Source organism: Lipomyces tetrasporus (genome assembly GCF_029532465.1).
Source record: "Lipomyces tetrasporus strain NRRL Y-64009 chromosome Unknown POJ06scaffold_7, whole genome shotgun sequence".
Classification (NCBI taxonomy): domain Eukaryota; kingdom Fungi; phylum Ascomycota; class Lipomycetes; order Lipomycetales; family Lipomycetaceae; genus Lipomyces; species Lipomyces tetrasporus.
This window is the reverse complement of record NW_026611602.1, coordinates 350788-367804: the sequence shown is the minus strand read 5'-3', so window position 1 is coordinate 367804 and position 17017 is coordinate 350788. Positions and strand designations below refer to the sequence as shown.

At 47.7% G+C, this 17017-nt stretch overlaps 8 protein-coding genes across 8 annotated transcripts; 4 read left to right on the top strand and 4 right to left on the bottom strand.

Annotated features, from left to right (window-relative positions):
- The first annotated feature begins 13 nt into the window (after positions 1-13).
- Positions 14-2112, top strand: POJ06DRAFT_256061 (uncharacterized protein). The gene has a single exon (XM_056187972.1). The coding sequence runs from the start codon at positions 433-435 to the stop codon at positions 1783-1785; it is 1353 nt and encodes a 450-aa protein (XP_056042574.1). The 5' UTR covers positions 14-432; the 3' UTR covers positions 1786-2112.
- POJ06DRAFT_296142 (uncharacterized protein) lies at positions 2093-4620 on the top strand. Its single transcript, XM_056190536.1, has 3 exons — positions 2093-3672; positions 3724-3873; positions 3922-4620. The coding sequence occupies exons 1-3, from the start codon at positions 2335-2337 to the stop codon at positions 4399-4401; spliced, it is 1968 nt and encodes a 655-aa protein (XP_056042573.1). The 5' UTR covers positions 2093-2334; the 3' UTR covers positions 4402-4620.
- A 343-nt stretch (positions 4621-4963) lies between these two features.
- On the top strand, positions 4964-5929 carry POJ06DRAFT_128515 (uncharacterized protein). Its single transcript, XM_056184334.1, has 3 exons — positions 4964-5117; positions 5168-5234; positions 5285-5929. Exons 1-3 carry the CDS (start codon positions 5049-5051, stop codon positions 5803-5805), a joined length of 657 nt encoding a protein of 218 aa, XP_056042572.1. The 5' UTR covers positions 4964-5048; the 3' UTR covers positions 5806-5929.
- Positions 5930-6053: 124 nt separating this feature from the next.
- On the bottom strand, positions 6054-8417 carry POJ06DRAFT_291561 (amidase signature domain-containing protein; the record flags this gene model as incomplete). The annotated part of the gene is made up of 5 exons (XM_056190371.1): positions 7997-8417; positions 7634-7896; positions 7445-7582; positions 7102-7392; positions 6054-7039 (listed from the first exon to the last, which is right to left on the bottom strand). The coding sequence occupies exons 1-5, from the start codon at positions 8026-8028 to the stop codon at positions 6054-6056; spliced, it is 1710 nt and encodes a 569-aa protein (XP_056042571.1). The 5' UTR covers positions 8029-8417.
- POJ06DRAFT_128501 (uncharacterized protein) lies at positions 8294-10998 on the bottom strand. Its single transcript, XM_056184333.1, has 10 exons — positions 10586-10998; positions 10313-10523; positions 10192-10254; positions 9686-10130; positions 9527-9640; positions 9279-9473; positions 9081-9228; positions 9003-9019; positions 8572-8950; positions 8294-8505 (listed from the first exon to the last, which is right to left on the bottom strand). Exons 1-10 carry the CDS (start codon positions 10680-10682, stop codon positions 8450-8452), a joined length of 1725 nt encoding a protein of 574 aa, XP_056042570.1. The 5' UTR covers positions 10683-10998; the 3' UTR covers positions 8294-8449.
- A 541-nt stretch (positions 10999-11539) lies between these two features.
- Positions 11540-13085, bottom strand: POJ06DRAFT_256044 (Pex12 amino terminal region-domain-containing protein). Its single transcript, XM_056187971.1, has 3 exons — positions 12799-13085; positions 12472-12741; positions 11540-12409 (listed from the first exon to the last, which is right to left on the bottom strand). The coding sequence occupies exons 1-3, from the start codon at positions 12949-12951 to the stop codon at positions 11633-11635; spliced, it is 1200 nt and encodes a 399-aa protein (XP_056042569.1). The 5' UTR covers positions 12952-13085; the 3' UTR covers positions 11540-11632.
- Positions 13086-13720: 635 nt separating this feature from the next.
- On the bottom strand, positions 13721-14895 carry POJ06DRAFT_256041 (ribosomal protein L1-like protein). The gene is made up of 5 exons (XM_056187970.1): positions 14605-14895; positions 14378-14549; positions 14220-14304; positions 14073-14162; positions 13721-14011 (listed from the first exon to the last, which is right to left on the bottom strand). The coding sequence occupies exons 1-5, from the start codon at positions 14736-14738 to the stop codon at positions 13839-13841; spliced, it is 654 nt and encodes a 217-aa protein (XP_056042568.1). The 5' UTR covers positions 14739-14895; the 3' UTR covers positions 13721-13838.
- A 542-nt stretch (positions 14896-15437) lies between these two features.
- POJ06DRAFT_256036 (SURF4 family-domain-containing protein) lies at positions 15438-16985 on the top strand. Its single transcript, XM_056187969.1, has 4 exons — positions 15438-16438; positions 16493-16534; positions 16603-16689; positions 16741-16985. Exons 1-4 carry the CDS (start codon positions 15464-15466, stop codon positions 16747-16749), a joined length of 1113 nt encoding a protein of 370 aa, XP_056042567.1. The 5' UTR covers positions 15438-15463; the 3' UTR covers positions 16750-16985.
- Positions 16986-17017: the final 32 nt, after the last annotated feature.

Below are 17017 nucleotides of genomic sequence, written 5' to 3'. Positions count from 1 at the left end.
GTTAAAATATAGAGGGAGATATTATTACTAATATCCGAGACCTCGCAACTCCGTGGGCCGTGGCTCTGCAGCTGTCTCGTTCCCTAAACCACTAGCGGATGCGCGGAGTCCAACGCCAAGCGACAAGGGCAGCTGACAATTTCCTAGCGGGAATACTTTTGCCAGAAACGCGAGGCCAAGCGGATATGCGTGACAAGAGCGCATTTGAGAAGCGGTAATTCGCTGACTGTGTGGAGACGGCTTCCGAATCGTCGAGCTGGAGCGCAGAACTCAGGGGTCAATCGGAGATCGCCTAAAACTACCGTCCGTCGCTCGGTCGTCCCCGCGTCACTGCCAATATGTGTTTGCTCTACACGCGTCACTTGCGATAAGAGCACCGGTTTTCCCGCGTTCATCTTCTCGCTGCTGTTTTCTTATAGCTGCTCTATCGCAATGCGCACAGTCTACTTTGGGACATTTGTACATTCCCTTGCCCTCGCTGACCTCCAAGTCCTGCCGTCCGCGGCTGTCGGTGTCGAGGACAACGGCACAATCGAGTTCCTCGATCAGAACGCGTCGTCCGCCGAGGCCTCCGCAGAGAGACATTCCTGGCCCGTCGGCTCCTACTCCGTTGTCGTGAACGACCCTTCGTCGGCCTCGTTTTTCTTCCCCGGCTTTTTCGATACCCACATCCACGCATCCCAGTATCCCAATGTCGGATTGTTCGGCAAGACAACCTTGCTCGACTGGCTCAACAGCTACACTTTTCCCCTCGAGTCCTCCTTCTCTGACCTAAAAGTCGCAGACAATGTCTACTCCCGCGTTATCGCACGCACTCTCGGCAACGGCACCACTACCGCTGCCTACTACGCCACTGTCCATGCCGCCGGCACGAATCTGCTGGCCGATATTGCACTGAAAGCTGGCCAGCGCGCGTTTATCGGTCGATGCTGCATGGATGCCAATTCACCTGACTACTACTGCGACAAGAATCTAGAAGAGGCCCAAAGGGCTACTTTGGAGGTCATCGAGCACATAAAGAAGATTGATCCCAACCATGACATTGTCAGTCCGATTCTCACTCCCCGCTTTGCCGCCTCCTGCAGCAAAGAACTACTGTGTTGGCTCGGCAAGCTTTCGACAGAAACCAGTCTACCAGTTCAGACCCACATTTCTGAAAACTTGCTCGAGGTCGAGCTGGTCAAGAGCATGCACCCGTTTGCGGCTTCCTATGCCGGCGTTTATGACAAATGCGGCTTGCTTCACGACAGGACAATCCTGGCGCACGCTGTCCATCTAACTGACGACGAGCGCTTACTGATCGCCAAACGGGGCAGCGGCGTCGCGCACTGTCCGGCCAGTAACTCCGCTCTCACATCAGGCGAGACTCGAGTCAAATGGCTACTTGATGCTGGCGTTAAGGTCGGACTTGGGACCGATGTTTCCGGCGGCTTCACTCCCAGCATTCTTCACACTGCACGCCAGGCATTGCTCGTCTCACGCCATCTCTCCATGAAAGGTGATGAAACACACAAGCTCTCCATCGAAGAAGTCCTCTACCTGGCCACTCTAGGCGGTGCAGAAGTATGCAGCTTGGCCAACAAGCTCGGAAATTTCTTGCCGGGAAAGAAGTGGGATGCGCAGCTCATCACGCTCGATTGCAAGGACTCTCCTGTCGATATCTTTCCCTGGGAGTTGGAGAAGCACGAAGATCTGGTCGCCAAGTGGCTGTTTAATGGCGATGACCGTAACGTTGCTAAGGTCTGGGTTGACGGAAAGTTGGTTGCGGGTACGGCGTTTCAGTGAGCATTTTTGTTAGTTTTGTTCAGGTATAGACGGGTCGAAACTATTGCATGTTTAATCGTCGAGGGCTCGAATATATTAGCTGTATAATAATGTCATATATTGTTCCCACATGATCTAGAACTCGACGGTTGATTCCGGCCAATTACTATTTACTGTAGCTGTGTCGTGTAACTTTTTCGTCGCTAGTCCAAGCCGCCCGAGTATTATCTGCTCATTGCAGGACGATCAATGGCGAGCACAAGTCAGCGAGAGAAGCGCATCGGAATCGACAGTGATTCTGATGAGTTTACGGCACGGAGCAATCTTGGTCGTGCCTGCATATCCACGATAGATTACGACGGATACAGCGTAAATGCAACGGACGGTGCCCTTGGCAAGGTTGTCTGGTTTGTTTACAAGCTTTGGCGTCTTGGACGAGCAGCCACGCGTCATCGATCTGACCGCCGCACCCCTTCGGCAAGTTGCGCCCGCTTTCGAATTCTCGACCTTGCTGGAGCAGGTCTTCTTGTCCCCTGATCTCTTCATTGCTCGCTTTCTTCTCGCGCATAAATGTCCTCGCACAAAAGCGAACTGGCGGCCACTGAGTCCGTCCTGTACGACCACTATGCTGCGTTCGAGGCCTTCGTCAAAGTGCCTCCCGACTCGTCCCTCGTCCCGCCGTCCCCCCGTCAAGCAAAGTCGCGCGAGCGTCTCCATCGCATGCCACGAGTGCCTTTCGTCGAACTTTCCGTTGACGTCTACGACGAGCTGCAACGCCGACAAGCAATTGTGGCCGCCAATGAGGCCGGAGTGAAGCCCACAGTTCCCGACGCGCTCGCTCCTCGGGAGGGGTTCCATCCCAAACGAAATACGACGCGGGAGCATCTTGCTGTTTTGCAGTCGTCGCGGTTTAGAGATTTGGTTCTTGATGTGTTTTTTGAAGTCGCGCGACGATTATCACAAACGCAGGCTGAGAATGGGGCAGCTAGGAAGACTAACCCAAATGTTGCGTCGCCTGCGGGGCCTACGGGACCGGTTCCCAAGATGATGTCACCGGTCACTGCACCGGCGCAGCGACAAGCGACCACGGCCAATGGTAGCACTGGTCATAGTTCAAGCAATTCCCTGTCGAGCAATGGCGGGAACAACAGTCTCGGTCGACCGCTGCCCAAAACGCTCCAATCAAGCACTGTCGTTCCGATGAAGTCGACAATGGTCGAGCGAAGCGACGATTCGGGGGACGACGAGTCAGTCCGATCCGTGTTGACTTCAGCGCGGTCGACTCAGCCTGCAAGCTTGCCGCAGTCGGGGAGCAATGTGACTGCACAGAAGCCAATTCTTCACCAACGAGGCATCTCGCAAGACACATCGCAGGCGCAAAATGTGAGTCCGCCGATCCCAACACCCACACAACGATCACCACAGCATTCACCACAAAGCCATGCTCCTTTTTCGACGTCCTCGAATTCTTCGCATGACCGTAGCCAAGCACAGTCAGATAGGCACGCTACAGAACTCACTACGCAATTCGAGTGGTTGCAGGATAGACATGCTGCTCTGCAGGACGAATCAACCAACCTAAAGAACGAGCTCTTAGAGTTGAAAGCCGCTCTTGCACAGAAAGATGATCAAGTCCGATTTTTGAAGGAGGCGCTGGAGAATGACAAACGCACTGCAACGGAGGCTGCTTCCAGCGTAGAGGAGGAGCTCTTCCGTACTCGAGCTGCAAATAAGAAAATGAATGCCGAGATCCAGGTGCTCGAAACAGAGTTTGAAAAACTGAGAGCACGCTCGACGGTGGAGAATGATGCGGTCCATAACAGCGAGTACCAGCAGCTTCAGCAAAATTACGATGATCTACGGGCTGATCATGAGATTTTAAAGATTAAACTGCAGGATCAGCATGAAGTATTGCTTTTTTTGATTATGTCATATGAAATTGTACTAACAGCTATGTAGATAACGGAGCAAGTTCGCAGTGAAGCGCTAAAATTTATTGGCGAGATGAAGGCGGTCTCAGAACTTGAGACTTCCAACCGGGATCGTACCGAGCGATTGTCGTCGCAAGTGAGAACGCTGAAGGCTGAGAACAACAACCTTCGCGAGAAGGTATGTTAATTTCCACTAGTAGGATTAGCATAGACTGATGGCTGTTAGCTCGCACTGGGTCACACACGCGATACACTGTCGACACCGGACCGCAAAGAACTTGCAATTCGACCGTCCCACGTACCTGCAAGTTCGCCATTTATATCAGATAACGGCGTAATTTCCTTGTCTGATTTTGCCCGCTTCCAGGCATCGATTGACGCACTAGTGAGAGCATCTGCGGATGCCAACGAAGTCAACGGCCGATCCTACTTTTTCGAAATGGTTCGCTCTGTCGCGACTTGCACCAAGACCATTCTAGCAGACGCAGACGCATTCGAACAACCGGACGAACCTACAACTGCCACAAGGCTACGTTCACGTGTATCGATCGCATCGAACAATGTAGTTGTGGCGGCAAAGAATCATGTCAGGTCCGGCGGCCTGTCGCCGTTGTCAGTGTTGGATGCATCTGTGACCGGCTTAGTTGGATCCGTAGTTGACTTGGTCAAGGCGGCAAAATTAAAGGAAGCTGTTTCAATAATATGATTCTACTCTAAAAGGGAAAGATTGCTATAATGGACTAGATAGATCTCTCTTTTATCTTTTATGATTTCGATATGATGCGATATGACCTTCATGCGGCTTGGGCGGTTTCATTTGAATTCCTGATGATGATTCGAAGGTTGCTAAATTTGGGTTCTTGATTTGTTTTTGGTTAATAATTTATTTGAGAATCCTCTGATTACCGTGTCACCACATATGTCCGTGAAAATGAGGTTCCTGTAAGGAGCTGTCGCGGTCGAAGAGAACACTGGATTATTCTTGACGCGTCTCGCGCGCGTGCGGCTGAGACTCTTGTGCTGCGTCGCGCATCGGCCCTGGGACCCTGAACATCTTCGTCCGTGCATTTAAGTGGCCCCTGGCCACGAAGACGCAGGTACCGCATATCCCCTGCTTCATATCCCCTGCTTGGTCATTAGCCCCTCCTTTTCTCCCTCTCGGTTGCCAGCGCAGGCAAACTGAATCACCGGGACATCGCCCCTTCCGGGCGATCCTGTTCGCGAAATCTGCCATCCCATGTATGAACGCTATGATAAAACGGCCGGTCCCCGACGTCGTCATGGCCGTCACTCTCCATCATTGCCCATTAGCTTCGTCGCTATCGCCTACTGATACTCGTGCGCGTTGCCAGCATGTTACGAACAACAGTTACATTACTTTCAACATTGGCGTGCATACGAGTGGTTATGGCCCATTCGTGGGTGAGTGGAACCGACAGCAAAACTTGAGCGCCTCCTGACTAAACTATTAGATTGACATATTGTACGCCACTGATCCCAATGGGACTGTTGTCTCTGAAGGCTACATCCGCAGTTATCGTATGCTTGAGTTGTGCTAATCTGTTTTGGTTGCGACTGACTAGATCAAGAGGGTCATTTGGACAACGACGAGACGTACCACCTCATTGACCCGACTTCGACTACGTCTCTGTGTATGACAAGCCAGCAATCGGTGACATACTCGTCGCTGTACCCCATGCTCACCGCTCGACCAGGTGACAACATCACGGCCCTCTATGAAGAAAACGGTCACGTCACAGTCGATCAGCTGCCGCCCGACATGCAGCCACACCCAGGATACTACTCCTGGCTTTGGAGCTCCACTAACGGCACGCAATTAACTACTGTTGCTGATATGTTGAATGTCGATAACTTGCTTGCGGGCCCATTCTCATTTGATGACGGCAGATGCGCTGTGGGGAATGACAACAGGTATGGACGAACAGCCCAGCCCTGCCTTAGTACCTTTTACTTGCCCGAGGATATCGAGCCAGGGATATACAATCTCGTCTGGGCCTGGCATTTTCCGAAAATACCGCCGTGCGAAGAAAATGCGCCAGTTGAATTCTACACGTCTTGTATGGACATTCAGGTTGTGGATTCTCTATAGCTTTGTCCGTCGCGGTTTGTTCGAGCAGTGCATAGTAGAATGACTAGTGGTTGCACCCCTTTTCGGCAGTTTGGAATGTCGATGCTTGCATTTTAGGTATTTGTAAATTATGATGCCCATAACAGCATTTGTACTATTTTGTGTATTATATGACGAAGCGCCACCTTAATAGAGATGCACTGGTGCTCAAAAATGATGTTGTTGCTCGCATACACATGATGCGCAAACTGCTGCGCGACCTACAGCACTCAAACCTCGTTCAACAACTCATACTCAATGCCAATGTCCCTAAGTGCACTAATAGTTAAAGCCATCATTTTTAGGACCTTCTCTTCCTCGAGCCTCTGCCCAACAATCTGGACACCAACAGGTAGCCCGTGCATTCTCTCAGCGTTGTAATTTCGATACGCACCCTTAGCAACATAATTAAGTTTATCCAAATTGAATGCTGCTGGAAGAACATCAAGGTCCCTGTCGACCTTTGTGACTGGTATAACACCAGAAGAGTAATCCACCAAGTTGAACATTACCGCGTATCCAATCGACGCAAACGACTGGAACATGCCATCGTGAGGCAATGCAGGCGTCGCGTTCGGCGCAGTAATAAGGAAGTCAATACCACTCGTTTTCCACGCGTTGAAGTACTGCGCTCGATAGCCTTCCCTCTCCCAAACGAGGCCCATTTGCTCTGGCATAGTCTTCTCGTTCCAATTACTGAGAAGAGAGGCAATGACAGTGTCACCCTTGATTTTCAAGTACAACCACGCCCAGATCTTCTTGACAAACCGAGGAAGGCGTGCAATGCGGAGGAACTTGGTAACGCCTTTGTCGTACGGCTCGCACCAAGCAATCTGAGACGTGGCAACACGGCCGGCATCAGCAACAATCAGTTGCGTAGCAATACGGAGCGCATCAACAGGTGATGGTGGCGTGAATGTAACAATCTCATGGCCCTGCTTGGCAAGCGCGTCGACAGTCAACTGGAGGGCACGGGCACACGCCGGAGACGGATCCACAATGCCGTCAGAGTACATGACCCCAATTTTCAGCTTCTTTGGCAGAGTTACTTCACGCCACGGAATAGGGTGCACAGTGTAGTCATACTCCCATGGCTTCATATCAATAATTGACTTGAAAACGTACTCGAGATCATCAAAACAGCGCGTCATGGGAGAGTAACTAGTTGTGTTAACAATTAGCAGCCACACGCTCGCAAACCTTGCTCTTACATAGACTGGGCCAACGTTAGTACTGAACGATCCCAAGAGGGTTAAGAGTGTCTACATACAGTGATACCATCCTGCCCACGAGTAGGGGTGGAATTTCCGGCACGCGGAATACGTCCAAAAGACGATCTGACAGTGTAGCATCCAGCGAAATGGGAAGGAACTCGGACAGAGCCGGCCACATCGGTTCCCATGCCCACACGGCCGCCACCGTATGCAAGCAGTGCAGCTTCACCACCGCTAGAACCGCCAGGTGTGTAACCTTTCACGTGCGGATTCTCAGTTCGACCCCAGATATTGTTGTACGATTCGTATGACAGTAGAGTCATCGGAATGTTCGTTTTGCAGTACGGAAGAGCACCTGTACGTTGTCAGACTACTATTGTAGCTGAGAGCAGCAAAACTTAATGTACCGGCATCCTTGAGCAGTCTAACCAGAGGGGCGTCATTCTGTAGAGGCTTGAATGCATGCATAGCAATACCAAGAGTACAGTCATAGCCTTTAATTGAAACTGTATCCTTGAATGAGATCGGAAGGCCCGCAAGTGAGCCTAACATAGGTTAGTGCACTATTTCACCTCAGGCGCGAGTCGTTTGTCTACCGTGCGTGTTGCAGACTTCCGCCTGCTTCTCCGCGTCCTTGAACATAATCTCAGTCAAACAATTCGTATTTTCCTGCGCCTTCAACGCTCGCTTTCCATAAGCATGTAGGACATCAATTGGCTTAACGACGCCCTTGTGCACATCGGCCACAAGCTCAGCGACTGGGGTCCCGAAGACTTGGACTTCGTCTGCGGTCAGTGGGGTTCCATAGACAGGCATGAGCTCCGCAATGCGGTCTGCCCGCTCCTTTTGCTTAGCAGCACTGCGTCACCAACGTATTAGTTCTCGAAAATTTGACAGCTTCACCTAACTACCACCGTGCAGGAAGGGAGATGTAATTGCACGTGCCTGTACGTACTCACATTGTCTTCTTGTACTTCAGATATGCGAACATCTTGGATCTGGAATAAGATTCCAAACGTAATACCAACTTGATTGATTGCTTTCCACTGGGAATTACGAGCGGTAAGGATACCTAAGGATGGCTCTTAAGTGTCGTGTAGTTGGAAACGTATCGATCCCATCAGGCCGAGGGAGGGACTTATCGGGTCAGACGCAATTTACCCCGCCGCAGCTGGCCCAGGAGCGATTTGATAAGCTTGGCGATAACGAATTATTAGAGTTTTTGCGAACGGGTCCAGGTAAAGATCAAGGACGTCCATCATATGCCATCTGTCCATCAGTAATCTTTCAGTTACATAAGAAGACTATCATGATATGTCAAATCCAAAATTATATTGGGTCAGTATAGGCGACTGACACACTTTGTCTGAACCCTGAGTAGCATAAATAAATAAACAGTTTAATAGACAATCTCACAACCTTGCCTTCACTTCACTCGCAATCGGAGATCCATACACGATCAAGGTGTCTTTAACAGAACCGGTCAGTAAGCAATTCGAGAATTTAAGGAAATTTTACTAGAATTTGAACACACCTAGCTCAGCAACCTTAGGCTCGGATACCTCACACGCCTTAAGAGCACTAAGACTATCTCTAACCTTAACTTTCGCAACGTATCGTCTAGCAATTTCAATTGCCACGACATCGTTGTCAGTTGCAGCATCAACGACTAGCAAGGTGCATGCGATCAGTTTGGCAAGGAACAATCCAGTCTTCCTAGCATTAGAGCGCAAGGTAGTCAGATCTGAGTTCGCGACATAATCTCTCCATTTCGCATATCCCGTGCGGATTTCCTCGGACAACAGGGAAAGCACGGCTGTACACTTAATGCCATCCAATGTGCCAGCAAAATACTGTGAAATTACAGCTAGGGACTCAGCATGATTCTTAACAGCACGGATGAAATCGTCACTCTGATAACCAAGGTTAGCATGGATCGGAGTGAGGCGCAAAGCGCGATCATACCAAAACATTAGTAGTTCCTATACCTTCGAGTTAGCCCTGCGGCCTCCATTGGGTGGAAGAGTATTAGCGTGTCCTTACCTTCCCAGATGGAAAGAACCTGTGTGTCTCTCGCAAGACGAGCAATATTGAGCTCAGGCTCATTTTCAAGATAGCCAACACCGCCGAGACCTTCCATACATTCTGATATACCCGCGAGACTTACTTTTGCTGTGATGGCTTTGACAATCTGCTATAGCTGAGTATGCCTGTACCTCACTACTTTTGAGTTAGACTTACCGAGGTGAGTATTCTGAGCATAAAAACTTCTTCCTTGCAAGCTACATTGCATTCGACCTTGCCTAGCAAAAAGACACAATAGAAAGTAAGGTGCGTCATAGCACGGTGCTGTACTTCCACATCCGCAAGTGTTCTCACATGCGCCTGGACTTGGAATAATGGCTTACCAGAAACCTTGCGGACAATGGAGAATGCCTGTTATATGATTAGAAATCAATTTGGGAATGGTCTATTTTATGTTATTCCACCTTTGCAATTTCCAATGCCCGTCTGAGGAAAGAGACGGCGTTCACGCTGGTGTGAACGCGGGTTATTGTCAATACGGTCGCAATAACGGAAACTCCTCTTTGCCGAGGGCCGAGCTACATGAGTTAGTGTAGACTCCAATTTCCTGCAAAGACAATTACCAGCTCCGCAGTCAATCCGTTCAGCTCCAGCTCTGCCGTCGGTAGAGCTTTAGTGCCAAGTTTGTTTTTCAAACGGACGATACGCGCCCCGCCATCCTTCACATAGCCCAAGTAGCAGCTCAAATTCTCTCGTTCATTTTCTCTCGCAAGTAACAATGCAACCTCTGAATCCGTTGCACTCGAAAACCACTTGAATCCTTTGATCGCGTAAGTTGAGGGGTCCTTCGAAGTTTTAGTAGCGAAAGTCTCCGTTCCGGAGACATCAGAACCCCCAGTTCGTTCAGTCATCCACTGACCAGACGTCCAAAACTGCTTTGGATCACGAGATATGAGGTGGCCATAAGCTGTTTTCGTTGGTGAATACAGTTCAATCACACGCGCGCATCCGTCGGTCATTGCGAGTGGGCATGTAAACACGGCTGAAGACGGCGCGAAGAGATAGTACCTACCTTTCGTTACAGTGGCCGCAAATACATGAACTAAGTCCCATAATAATAACTACTTACTTCGCAAACTGCACAACCCTGCTGTATTCTCTGTACTTTCTCTCATATGCTTCGGCAATGAGCCTAATTGGAAACATGTAAGAGTTCGCAAGACCTTCAGCATGTGCACCAAAGCACTAACCCTTCCGTAGCTGAGATATTCTTCATCATTCTCCATCCCTCGCTGGTGTTCAGCTGATTTTTGATATTTCCAAATGCATCAAACTGGTCCACAGTGGGTAGGTTTCTTTCGGCATCTGCCACCCAGGAAAAGATCTCGTTTGATATGACATAGTCACCAAAACGTCGAAGATCCGGCGCAACGGATCGGAATACTGCTTTCGGAGCGTAATCTAAGCATACCACCGTCAGCAAAAATACTCAGATGTGCCGCCAATGTTAGCCGGGGCCATACGCTTTAGCACGCGTTGGAGGGACTGGTCAGATAGGAACTGATTTTGTAGACGCGGAGATTCTTGAAAGAATCCGTTTGTGGCACTAGCTGCAGGCATAATCACGAGCCTTCAACCTTAGAACAGTTTGCAGTAATTTAGAATCTCTGGTAACTGGGTGGAGTAGTATCGGAAACACGGCGCTAGGCAGCACCGAGTGAAAGTTCCCAAAGTTAAAAGTTCCTCAACTCGCAGCAATTTCGTGGGTTCCCGTTTAACATGACAACATAAAATAATGTCGGATAAGTAGATCGTCTTAAGAAAACGTTGTAATCAGCCCTTTTTATTTATTTAACAAATACCTCACCGTTTCAATTCTCCGTGTGATCGCGTTAGGTGACTTTGTCATAACTTTATACTTAGTTTAAAATATTTTTCGCAACTTCATTTCATCCTTATACGTCATTATCCATGAATACAACGTCACATGTGTACATGTCTCATAGACTCGCTCAATGTTTATCTAAATTATCTTAACGATATTTGACTCCGAACGCCACCGCTTGTGTTCGCGCTCCTCGCTCTCGTTAGTTTGCTAAACCTCGAGTATCCAATGAACGAAAAGTGAAACGTTTCTTCTCCGCAACCCGCCTCACTCGCCATTCTTCTCCAATAAAGTTAAAGCGTAGAAGGAATGTTAGCCAATAGCCATAGGTTCCCTTTCGCTGTTAGTATCACTTAGCCGAATTTTCTTAAGTTCTGCATATAACGTCAGATGGTTTTCGTGTACCTTCTGGTGTGCTAGTTTTCGCCAGCTGGGCTTGAGAATTGGAGTAGCTTTTTAACCCTTACCCCTTAGAACTCTCGTACGTAAACTTGCGGGGTATAAAGCTAATCTTTTACTGTAAGTTATCATAACACAAATGCCAATCCCAGTTTGGTTTAGGGTTTTTCAAACGGCGCTATCTTGTTTGTTTGGCTGGTACAATGGAATAGTAACTCCCGTTATAGTACACGATTCGAATTGGTATATAATGCAATCAGCGTTATAAAACATAGTAGTCTGCTTATTAGTTTGCATCCACTGCGTCAAACCTGATCTTGCTCCAGTTCTCGCTATGTTCAAGGCTACCCTCATTTGCAGACGACTCTCCCTCAGAAATCGCCTCTACCTCTCCATCCTCATCCAGTTCACCATCTCCATGTAAGTCCTGTGTAACCAAATTGCTGTGATCGCGAACTGCTGCTATCGATTCGTCTACATCAATCCAAACCCTGGCCTTTTTGATTAGTTCGCCACATCGGAGACAACGCCAACCTTCACCTTCTTGCTCCTCAATCTGAGTTACTAGACACACATAGCAATAAATATGCCCACATTCAACAGCCACGTATGGATTTGTAATATCGTTACTCCCCACCCCGATGGATGCAGGATCTGCAGTCGCTGACAAGCCGCCAATCCTGGAATCCTGGTAATAGCAGATTGCGCATGTTCGCTCGGGCAAGAATGACAAGTGACCTGTAGTGGTGTCGGTCTTGGATGACGCAGTCGTAATCATCTTATTAAACGTCCTCTTTAGTCTCGGAATATGAATGATAGGTAGTACAAATAGTAGAAAGTTCGTAAACTCTTTCCAAACCAGCTGTCTGTTCAAAAACTCAAAGCTAACTTCCCTAGACAGGGCTCGCGAAGATGAAACCATGCGCAAGCGGCATAATCGATAAAGCAGAGTTGGATATTTCCCATTGAATAGAAATGTGACAAAGTTAGCTAGATCCAGTATCGAATAGAGCGAATCAAGCCCCTGACTGGTCTTGTAAAGCCAGCGTTTCCATGACGTGGACTATTGTGTACCTAAAATTAGCGATTGCCTTAGAGGCGATTTGCCAACTTGTGTAGACATACATTTTCTTCCCACGTTCTCTCCGCCATGTACTCAATCAACTTGTGCCAAATGTAATCTCCAAAAACAGTTAACAGCCCAATGGCTAACTTTTGCCGCCGAGAAGGATTCCGTAAGACGCCCTTGCTCAGTAACCCATGTCTCGCATCAACAATTCTGAGGTTCTGTAAAAGCCCGCCGTACGTCGCCGAGTGATCCCAGACTGTAACCTTCCATGCTAGGACTTTAAGTAGAAGCGATAATTCGGTAATGTAGTGCTCCTTGATTTGAGACTATGTACACATCAGTATGTCAATTATAGAGAATATCGATTTCGAATAAGCACTCACCTGGATGTATTTCGAGCAGTCCCAGATTTGGGACTTAAGGATATCAAATAATTCGTTATCTAATAATGCAGCATCCAGCTGACCTACTCGTATTGACGGATAATTTGCCGTAGAGGTGAGCTGTGACAATAGGTTCTGAACTCTCGGAGTCATAGCAATCTTGGTAAGACGATTGTAATAATCACTAAGGGCCCGCAGCTTAGGCTTATTTTAGCAATAGTTGATAAATCAACCGATCAAATGTCGCAGAGTTAATCAAGGTAAGCGGGATATTGCGAACATGGACGTATACAATGTTAACTAATGTTACGCGTTTCAGTCAGTCTCACCGGATTGTCACGTGGAAGAGCCGCACGACTGTCCGCGGCACATTTATCAACATTTGATGTTGAAATACATCGCAACGGCCAAAACGATTATAATAACTCTAATAACTCTCAATTTATGGCACATTTTAGATCTCAGTGCCGTGGGTGATATTCTGGAAGTCATCTTTTACTAGGTCCTATTGAGCAACAACAGCATGGATCGACAGTATCTATTTAACATGCTGGTGCCGGATTCAACGTAGAGAATGCCAAAGAATTTACGAGAGAAGGTATTGGAGGGATTCATAAACGTCTATGGTGTCAAAAGGCCTCAACCCTAGAGGAACTCTCCTAAACCAGACTTCGAAAGATACCAACTGCTACCCGAACCATGTAATGCAAAACTGTCTACAAAAGGCCAGTGCCAGTACACTATTCACATTCACAAAAGCACCATGCGACAGTCGCACTACTTCCTCTTTCAACTACTAACAAATGGAGTACTGGCGGTGGAGGACAGACCTTGAGTCTCGCCATCAAAATAGGTTCTCAAACTTCTCATGAGCAGATGTAATCAGGCTTTGCTTACAATAGAAGGCGGGTATCCGGTTGTACGATTATTGGAATTGTCAAACATCCTTAGTTTGGACAAACGCCACGCATAAACAAGCGCATTTCTTTATTACATAGCATCCTATACACCCATCCGTGATCTTATATACAACGTGACGATTAATAGATACGGAAGGAAGGGCCCATGGTGCTCTTAATGACAAGCGAACCAACATTCTGCCAGTGCTTCTTCAACAGAGAAACCAAGAAGTTGGAAGAAATCATAATTTGAGTAACCAACTGATCCTCGTCCATACCAACATTGCCGACAGCAACGGCCAAGCAAAGAACCTCTACACGGGAATTAGTAAATCGACGAAAAGTAGCACTATGGGTCTGGATAGGTAGACATACTCTTAAGCTGGAACTTAATGGTGGACTTGACCTCGGTGATCTTTCCGTACAAGTCATCTGCGTGGGAAACGGGAGTAGGGAATTTACCAGCTATGATGCGTTAGTACATTAACTTCTCGCTCCAATATAAATGCGATAATGACCTACCCTTAGAAAGCTGGGGTCCCAAGAGACGAGGGACCTGTTTGATAAGCACCTCAGAAGCAATGAAGGAGTTGTACTTCTTAGCGAGCTAACACGAAACAAAGGTTAGTTGTCATACGCCAAAGCAAATATTATTAAACGCTGCAGGATCAACTACAAACCTTCTTGATCAACTTCTTGTTCTTGTTCAACTTCTTCAAGTCTTCAACGCTCATGGCATCGACTCCAATGTGTTTGGCGCGGTCGACATCATGCGCATCGCCAAAGACACAGATGGTCATGTTAGGACGGGGCACCTGGGGTAACTTAACGGTGCCAGAGAAACGTTTATCTCTGAAGGAGAGCTATTAGAAACGGCACAATTTGTATCCACCATATCTATTCCTACCTCTGAGTATCGTAGTTCTTAAGGCCGACCTGGAGCTCCACAGTCTCCAAGAAGTTTCTCTTCTTCGTGTTCTCGGAGTAGTCCAAGAGCTCACGAACACTTTCACGGACTCCGGCGACGGTGATTTTGCTCATATTGTCTTATAGAAATAATCTGAGCTGTTGGTAGTTAGATAAATCCGTCTCCCAAGCGATTCGATTCAAAGTCGGCTCGTTTGGTAATTCCGTGTAGTTGTCGAGGGACAATCGTGAATTCCGAGATTTGTTTAATTCGAGCCATTTGGAAAATCGTTGCTCCAGCATATGACCAAAAAGCAGTCCCGGCCTGCAGCCCTCAGACAATCACGAGCTAAGCCCTAACTAAGCCATCAGCTGTGTGACGAAAATGACGTCATGGGTTAGGGTACTTTGTGTCGCGAGCACTGGAGACGTTATATTATTGCTGCAGCGCACCTCTGAACGTATTTTGCGGATCCTGCTGTGATGAGACGTTAGAGACTAGATCAAGTGGGAACCTTCAATTATACAAAACAAGAGTCCTGTCGAGAAAGATGTACTTCAATTGGCGATTAACGCCAGGCAGACTGGAAGGTCTCGTGGGAAGTCGAACGAATGCACTACCTGTACTTGAATACTGCATTGTATGGGGTTTATTTTTTCGCTCTTACAATTTGTGACTGCTAGATGCATAACAGTAAATGGTACACACTGTAGCTAGTACAGTTTCAAAATCCTTTTGATGAGGTTGCAAAGCGCAAATCCGCTTTGCCTTGACAATTAACAAGAGCCATCCAGTTAAGGCACGCGGCCATGCCAACGGCATAACAGTGTGCGCATATACATGATGACGTTGGGGCAAGATGCTATGCCATGCGGCTTACACTCGACACGCCCCATACATTCCTACGGCAGTGATCTCCTTTAACGAACAAGTCACCTACATCACATATACTCCTTATTGTACTACTGCTCCTCCCCTGTTTAGCTGCTATCTGTATTTCCTTCCTTCCTACTGTAATTTTGCTGCTACCGACATTTGCACATCGATACGAGGAGGCACCATGTCGATCAGGGGGACGGCGTCGAAGCAGTTCCATTCCATGCCAATTTCAATATCTTCGCGAGCACCCTCCTCTGTCACGTCCGATCCGTCGCCGCTAGATGCCATCAGGAAGCAAACCAATAAGATTGAGGAGTTACTTGACTCTTTTTCTGGTCCAATTAAGCCATATCTTCCCGCCATCGGTCGCTTTTTAATTGTTGCAACTTTCATTGAAGACGCGGTTCGAATCATCTCACAGTGGTCCGATCAGATTTTTTATTTAAATAGCTATCGCCATATGCCCTATTTTATCACCGTCGTCTTTCTATTCTGTAATGTTGTTGCGATGATTGTGGGCTCGGTTTTGGTCATCGCTAGGAAGTATTCCGTGTACGCCGTAGGTGCGCTTCTAGGTGTTGTTATCAGTCAAGCGATTGGCTACGGACTTATTTTTGAAGTTAAATTTTTTTTGCGGAACTTATCGGTCATTGGAGGTCTATTAATGACGCTTAGCGATTCATTTGCAAGAAGGCGCATTGCCTTTGCGGGCCTACCAAGTGTTGAAGACAAGGACAAGCAGATGTACTTTCAGCTAGCTGGCCGCGTGTTGTTGATCTTTCTCTTCTTGGGATTTATTCTGAGTGGTAACTGGTCAATTGCAAGAGTTTTGGTGAGCTTTGTTGGTTTAATTGCCTGCGTGATGGTCGTGGTCGGTTTTAAGGCCAGACTGAGTGCTATGCTCTTGGTGGTTATTCTCAGTCTCTTCAACGTTTTAATTAATCACTACTGGACTGTAAGTTTGTGGAACAATTGTAGGCTACGCAATCTCTACTAACTAGACTTGTAGTACTCAAGCTCGCATCCCAATCGTGACTTCTTGAAGTATGAGGTAGGCCCTCTCGTGCGAACATTAATACAACTATGGGAAGTTGATGGGCTAACATCGTTGTGCGACAGCATTTTCAGACTCTTTCGATTGTTGGCGGCTTGCTATTAGTAGTGAACACCGGAGCTGGGAAAATAAGTATCGACGAGAAGAAAAAGGTACACTTCCGATTTCATGACGACACTGATTGAACTGACCTCTCTTCGCAGATTTATTAAGGACTGAACATATCCTCAGTAATTGGTCCAGTTACTACCCGGGTCTGAACTTATGTTGAGGGATTGCAAGCATTCCTGACAATTAAGAAGGTCTACGTCTAACTCGATGAGTCGTGATGAATAAAACTGGGACGTATATGGTGTCGGCATATGAGTCTAGCGTGTAAATAAAATATTGAGTTGATATGTGTGCTCATGTATTAATATTCACTGGTGGTTCGAGAGTTTAAGCCGGCCGTATTATTGTAGTAACAGGCTTTTTCTTGGC